General features: G+C 33.1%; 1 protein-coding gene across 1 annotated transcript; it reads left to right on the forward strand.

Annotated features, from left to right (window-relative positions):
- Positions 1 to 5525: 5525 nt before the first annotated feature.
- On the forward strand, positions 5526 to 6556 carry LOC106769683 (albumin-2). The gene has a single exon (XM_014655405.2). It carries the CDS (start codon positions 5562 to 5564, stop codon positions 6282 to 6284), a length of 723 nt encoding a protein of 240 aa, XP_014510891.1. The 5' UTR covers positions 5526 to 5561; the 3' UTR covers positions 6285 to 6556.
- The last annotated feature ends 854 nt before the right edge of the window (positions 6557 to 7410 follow it).

A 7410-nucleotide genomic window follows, 5' to 3' on the forward strand; every position in this document is an offset into this window, starting at 1 on the left:
AAGTTTTGGAGTGAGACTAAAATTTAATTAAAGTTTTGGAGTGGGACTAAACCCACTTTAACCCTGACCCTAACCCACTTGAGAGGGGGTTTTGGGGATTTGGACTTTTTTCTGACCCCCTACTTAAGAGGCTTCTTAAAATAGGGTTTTTTCAATAGTGGATTAGAATGATCCTGAGCCATGGGTTAAACTAACACCTCTAGCCACAAAAAAGAAATTTAATTTTGCANATATTTTTTCTAACACAAGCAATTAGTATCTTTAACAACAATTATTCTTTTTATGTAAATGTTTAGAAAAGGAAGAAATGCAAAAGGACAAAAACCTTAATTCGAGCTCAGAGTAACAAAATATTTACATCAACCTTGGGGCTACATTCCCGATAGCATTACCCAGGGGGCACCAAGCCAAGGATAAGATCAAGAAATCTATAAATTAAATATTCCATGAATGTATGCAAACAGAGAGCTAAAACTTCTGAAATAAATGACCCNAAAACAAACAATCCAAGAGTCTAAAACAGAGAGCCAAAAGATATTGCAAACATTTTGAAATAAGTCTAAAATATTTCCATCAGGTTTTTCATTCTGCATTTCTTCATTAACAACAATCGCATCATTCTTCGAATGTTTACTATAATTTTAACCTACTAGAATCATGTGTTAGAATTTATTTGATATAATGTGTTATGTATTATGAAGATATTTGTTTTTTTTTTATCTATTGTGATCAGATCACCGTCTAATTTCATATTCAATATATATATATATATATGGGGTTTGTTAACACGCGTACGCCTGTTTTTCAGTTGGTACGTTTTAACAATGTGTACCGGATTATAATAGACAAAAATATCCTCATTTATCATGGATTCTAAGTTTTAAAGTAAAGGATATTTAAATAATTTTCATTCTCAAAACTAAAAAAAAAAAACACGAAACCCCCAAACTCTTACTCACCTCCCTCATTCCTCTCAACCCTTTCTCTTTCATCTTTCTCACTCCAATATTTTCTCTGTCATTCCTATTTCCTATTGCTCGAATTGAAAAAAAAATCATAACTTTTTCCTTTCTCTGTTGGTATGGGATACATGATGTAAGATTACAACCTAGAATTGAAAGAATTGTACTCCTAGGAAATTCTTCTATATCAATTTCTTTAATTCCCTTATGTTCCTTTTTTATCACTGAATCAACTTCTACAGGCGTTTAGAATAAACTTTAACCACTGTGCAAGATAAAAACTAGTAAAATCATTTTTTATCTTTGAGATTTGGGAAGAGTAACATAAAATGACAAATTTTATATTCATTTTACACACATTAATAAATATAAAATGATTATAAAAGAGTAAACTTTTTCAATTTTTAAAAAATATCTCTGATTCAAATTGCTACCACCATCTTCAATTGGGTTGAGATAAGAGAAAAAATGTTGGAATGATGACAGAGAAAATGTTGAGATGAGAGAGAAAATATCTCTGATGACAAAGGGTTTCTGATTTTTTTTTAATTGGGGCAACAGTAGGGATGACAGAGAAAATGTTAGAATGAGAAAGATGACAGAGAGATGAGAGAGAAAGGGTTGAGAGGAATGAGGGAGGTGAGTAAGGGTTTCAGGGTTTCTTTTTTTTTTTTTTTAGTTTTGAGAATGAAAATTATTTAAATATCTTTGACCTTAAAACTTGAATCCATGATAAATGAGGGTACTTTTGTCTACTATAATCCGGTACACATTGTTAAAACGTACCAACTGAAAAACAGGCGTACGCGTGTTAACAAACCCCTATATATATATATATATATTTCAACACGAGAATATGATGAAAGTAATATATGTTAAAAGTTTTACATTAACTAAAAATAAAGACATGTCATAATATGTAAACGATTACAAATTTTAGTTTACAAACTAATTTTATAAAATTAAATTAAATTTAAAATTTATTTTCTACCATTTACATGATTAAAAATAAAGTTTATCATTTCTAACCGTAATTGATAATTGATGATTTTATTTAATTCAATCACGATTACCATTTATAAACTTTCTTAAATAGTAGTCTTTAAAACATTATCACTCCTCCAAAATCTACTTTATTTATTTGTACCATTTAGCCATCGAAAGATAATACAGTTATAAAATATGGTTATGGAGACTTTCCCTCTTTGTAGCAAATTATTAGAGTCATCTGTACTAAAAGTTACTTTTTGATGATAATTATCTATTTTAAGGATTAAGTTAAATCTATAATAAGGTTTAATTATTTAGAACATTTTTATTTTTGTAGGGTTTTCTCAATTAGGTCCTCGTATTGTAAAATCTCTTAATTAGGTCACTAATTGTGAAAAATTGGATCAATTTAGTGTTTACTGTTAAATTGAGTGGATGACGTTAAAAATTGATGTATGTGGCAGGGTCACATTAGCAGGTTTTATTGATGTGGCAGATTATAGTGAAGTGAGTTGGATTTGTTTTATTTAAAAATTAATTTTTCTTCAAATAAAATGATTGAAAACGCAGTATTTAAATAAAATACAATTACTAAATGAAACTGCATTGTCTTCTTCCTTGGGTGTCCTCTTCCTGAAAATGCATTGTCTTCTTTTTTGGGTGTCCTCCTGCTAGGGATTTGGAAGATACAGCGATTTCACGTAGATCATTCAAAAATATTTTATCTTTTCTGTCAATCAGCCACAGGCAACCAGTGCCTCATTTTCATTTATCCAATACAACATAAGAGGTTTATAAATTCCAGAATCTTCAAATCTTAAACAGTTCATCCTCTTTTGTTGGGTAATCTGATTACCTTGGAAAGTCCATTCCAAAGAAATGAGAAGCCCAACCAGATAGAGAAAATTAGAATTAGAGGACTCCCAAGCTAAAAAGAATGCACCTTTGATCACCATCTCCTCAACAGAAATATGCCTTTGGAGGCCAATAAGTGAAATTTGGGTACAAGCGTTCAAGAAATTAGGAACAAAGTACACACATCTCATTACACATTTTTAACACTTAATTAAGAAATCAGGAATAAAGTATACGAATTTACTCTTCCCAATTCCCCTGAACCACTGCCACAGTGTGATGGATCAATGTTCAATTTCTGATTCAATTCCAAACCCTAACCATATCAATTGCATTGCCCTCTTTTCCCCCCTTCAATGGCCAATGTCTCTCAGTGATAGCTCCTCTACAACCGCAACCCGAGCTCTACCCTATGCTGTGGAAGCACGTCAACCTCGTCTGCACCAAAGTCGTCGTTGCGCCTTCGACGGCTCAGTCGTCGTCATCTGTTGTGGGGTTGCGCGTTTTGGGGATGTTGAAGTTTTGTTAGGCATGGACAATGTTGTGGTAGGAGGTTGGCGTGCAGAGGCTGGGGGAGGGAGTTTTGTGTGGACCGTTGCAGAAGATGGTGGTTTCTCACGAGACTGTTAGCGGAGGCGGAGTTGGAGCAGCAATAGTTGAGAAGGTGCTAAAGGTGTGTGGTTACAAAGATTGGGTTTAATTATTTTATCAGAAGTCATAGTATAAATTAGGTTTAATTATTTAAAACTTGAAATAAAATAAATTACACCTAAGATGAACACGTACCACGTTATTAAAATTTGCTTGATCAATATGTCATGATTTATTAAATTTATCACCGTCTGCTGAATTTAACGACAAAACTTTAATTGACTCAATTTTACAAAAATAATAACCTAATTGAGATAAAAACAAAATACGAAAACCTAATCGAGAAAACCTACAGAAAGGGATGTTCTAAATGATTATGGAGACTTTCCCTCTTTGTAGCAAATGATTAAAGTCATCTGTAATAAAAGTTACTTTTTGATGATAATTATCTATGAAGTCATACAAATTATTTTAAGGATTAAGTTAAATCTATAATAATTATCAAACCAAACCAAACCCACTTTATTTATTAAGTGTAGAATTTACATGAAGATAGCAGAGAAACATCGTACAGTAAAGGAAACACAAACATTTGTTACATTAGGACAGGAAACAGGCATCCAATCCCAATGTTAGATTAAAGAGAAAGAAACAAGCGTTGGCAATGGAAGCCTAATTCGTAGCATATTTTGACACCATTTATTCATATGAGGCTAAGTGGTTGATAACGATGACGAAAATGACAGCTTTCGTAGGCCTAACATCACCCACATTCCTTCACTTAACTCTCCCAAAAAAACATATTTTGGAGTTGAACGCATCTTAACAGTGAACTCAATCCGCTTCCTTTCCGGAATCAAACCTCTGAGACTGGGCCATCCTTCAAGGATAGGCTTGATATAACCCACAAAAGTGTCATCAGTTGAACCTGGGGCGAGTTTGATACGCACGTAGTTCTCTCCTTTGAAAAGGTAAATTCAGGCTCCTTATATATGAGAAGTAAAATATGTGATGGAAGTCTCACATCAATTAGAGATAAGACCACTTTATAATATATAAGTGAGGTACAGACCTCACCTTAGAAGCCAGAGTATCCTGAGAGTATCCTGTCATTTATTGTACCTGGAGCATAGTCTATGTAAACACAGAGGTTGCCGGAGAACACATATGCTTCACTTGCTTCAGTATCAAAGGAACAGTCTATTCCATGTTCTGGCGTTCCTGCAAGTGATGGAAAACCACTACTAATCAAGCTCAGATTAGTTAAAATATTATCATCATCTGATTTCCCAGGAGTGTAGTGCAACCGCACATACTTATTCTCCATGAAGAAATACACTTGATTTTCTCTTGATGAACGAAAAGGAGCATTGATATAAGGGTTCGACATCTTTCTTAACAAAACAAGAGGAAGTAAAATAGATAGATATGAGCTACGCAAGAGGACCATCACAACCTTCTTTAGTCTCAATATATATGATTTTATTTAATTTTTATAATATCAATACTCTTCTTGTTTATCAAAAAAAAAAATGCCAACACTATTTAAAAACTAATATTAAATAAATATAAATTATAAGGTATTTCTTATTTCTTATGTAGTACATCTAATTAACAGTAAAAGATAGTAAATCGTCATCAACTAACGCCCTTTCTGCTTTAAAAAAACATCAAATAAGGTAAAAAAGAATAAAGAAAAAGAAATCCAAAATTTATACCTGGAAACAATGTTGCATCCTCATTATCCATCATATATGTTTCTTTACGACAACTGTGCGAGTGGAATTAATAACAGACACACGTACATTCGTTTTCATAAGTCCAAGATCACTTTCAACGTTATCTGCAATATATATTCTCCATTTAGTTTTTGTCATGGCCTTCGGTTCAAGTGGGGAACCAAAAGGAGACCTACACTTTTTTTCTTCAATTTCCTACCAATTCTTCGTTTATATTCTTTACCAATTGGACCACAATATTCTTTGCGTTAGATCAGAATATATATATATATATACACATTAGAAAAATATATAAAATTAAAGTAATTCCAAGTAAGGAAATTCCCACTCCACAACAGAATAAATAGGTGTATCGGAGAGGAATGTAAGCATCCTTTAATCATATATCTCTATACAATTACTTCCTCTTCTTTTGTCGACAAAGATGCCAGACCCTTATATCAATGCTGCATTTCGTTCATCAAGAGAAAATGAAGTGTATTTCTTCGCAAAGAACAAGTATGTGAGGTTGTATTACACTCCCGGAGGAACTGATAAGATTTTAACTAATCTGCGCTTGATTAGTAGTGGTTTTCCATCACTTAAAGGAACGCCATTTGCAGAACCTGGAATAGACTGTGCCTTTGACACTGAAGGGAGTGAAGCATACATGTTCTCCGGCAACAACTGTGCCTACATAGACTATGCTCCAGGTACAACAAATGACAAGATACTCGTAGGTCCGTACACAATTGCTGATATGTTTCCTGCCCTCAATAGCACGATGTTTGCGGATGGCATAGACTCTGCATTTAGATCCACCAGAGGAAAAGAAGTTTACTTATTCAAGCGCAATGGGTATGCTTGCATAGACTATGATTCGAAGCAGTTTGTTGGCTCCATTCGGAAAATCACTGATGGGTTTCCTGTGCTGAGAGATACCATCTTTGAAAATGGAATCGATGCTTGTTTTGCTTTTCATGAGGAGCCTGAAACTTACCTTTTCAAAGGAGATAAATATGTGCGTATCCATTTTACCCCAGATAAAACTGATGACACTCGTCGTGTAGGTTTTATCAGACCTATCCTTGATGGTTGGCCCAGTCTCAGAGGATTATCAGGCCCGGATGCGTCTCCTGCTATGCCCTCCAAACCTCCAAATAAGTGAAGGAATGTGGGTGATGTCAGGCCTATCCTCTCAGAGGCATTGTGCCTGTCAACTACACAATCTGTCATTTTCGCCATCGTCATCAACCACCTTAGCCTCATATCAATAAAATGGTGTCATTGCCAAAGTTTATTTCTTTCTCTTTAAGCTAACATTATAGGATTGGATCGATGCATGTTTCCTGTCCTAATGTAACAAAGAGTGCATGTTTGTGTTTCCTTTACTGCACGATGTTTCTCTGCTATCTTCATGTAAATTCTACACTTAATAAATAAAGTGGGTTTGGTTTGGTTTGATAATTATTATAGATTTAACTAAATCCTTAAAATAATTTGTATGACTTCATAGATAATTCTCATCAAAAGGTAACTTTTTAGTACACATGACTCTAATCATTGCTACAAAAAAGGATAGCCTCCATAACCTTATTTTATACCTGTATTATGTTTCGATGACTAAATTGTTCAAATAAATAAACTAGTTTTTGGAGGAGCAAGTAATAATGTTTTAAAGACCACTATATATGAATTGAATAAAATCATCAATTATCAATTATTATCATAAATGATAAAATTTATAGTCATGTACAATGTAAGAAATAAGTTTTAAACTTAATTTATTCTCACAAAATTAGTTTCTAAGATGAGATCCACTAATGAAAAATGACATTTTGTGAAATACAAAAATGAAATTTTATGATGTAGTTTTGGGCGTAATAGTAAATCTGCGCATTTTATGACGTAGTAAAAATTTACGTCATAATAGTCTGAATATATTATGACGTAGTTTCTGAAATCAGTCATAATATACACGAAAGATTATGACGTACATTGTTTTGTACGTCGTAACATATGCTTTTTTTTTAAAATTATTATTACAATTGATATCCAATGAAATTTATAATTACAAATGGTACTGTTAGTTACATGGATCAGACAATGCCTTGCAAATGCTACATGTATTAGAAGTCATGGATGACTCAAACTAACTATCTAGTCTATCTTATCCTTCAGTCCTTCAATTATTGGGTGATCCCAAATCATGTACGATGAAGGAGCCTAATCTATGAAGACAATGTATAGACATATACATGTGATTTATTTAATCTTATATCACTTAAAATTAG

This window comes from Vigna radiata, chromosome 8, assembly GCF_000741045.1.
Source record: "Vigna radiata var. radiata cultivar VC1973A chromosome 8, Vradiata_ver6, whole genome shotgun sequence".
Lineage (NCBI taxonomy): Eukaryota > Viridiplantae > Streptophyta > Magnoliopsida > Fabales > Fabaceae > Vigna > Vigna radiata.

What these genes read in the sequence shown, in the direction of transcription:
- LOC106769683 (XM_014655405.2), top strand. Translation starts at nt 5,562, where the DNA reads ATGCCAGACCCTTATATCAATGCTGCATTTCGTTCATCAAGAGAAAAT.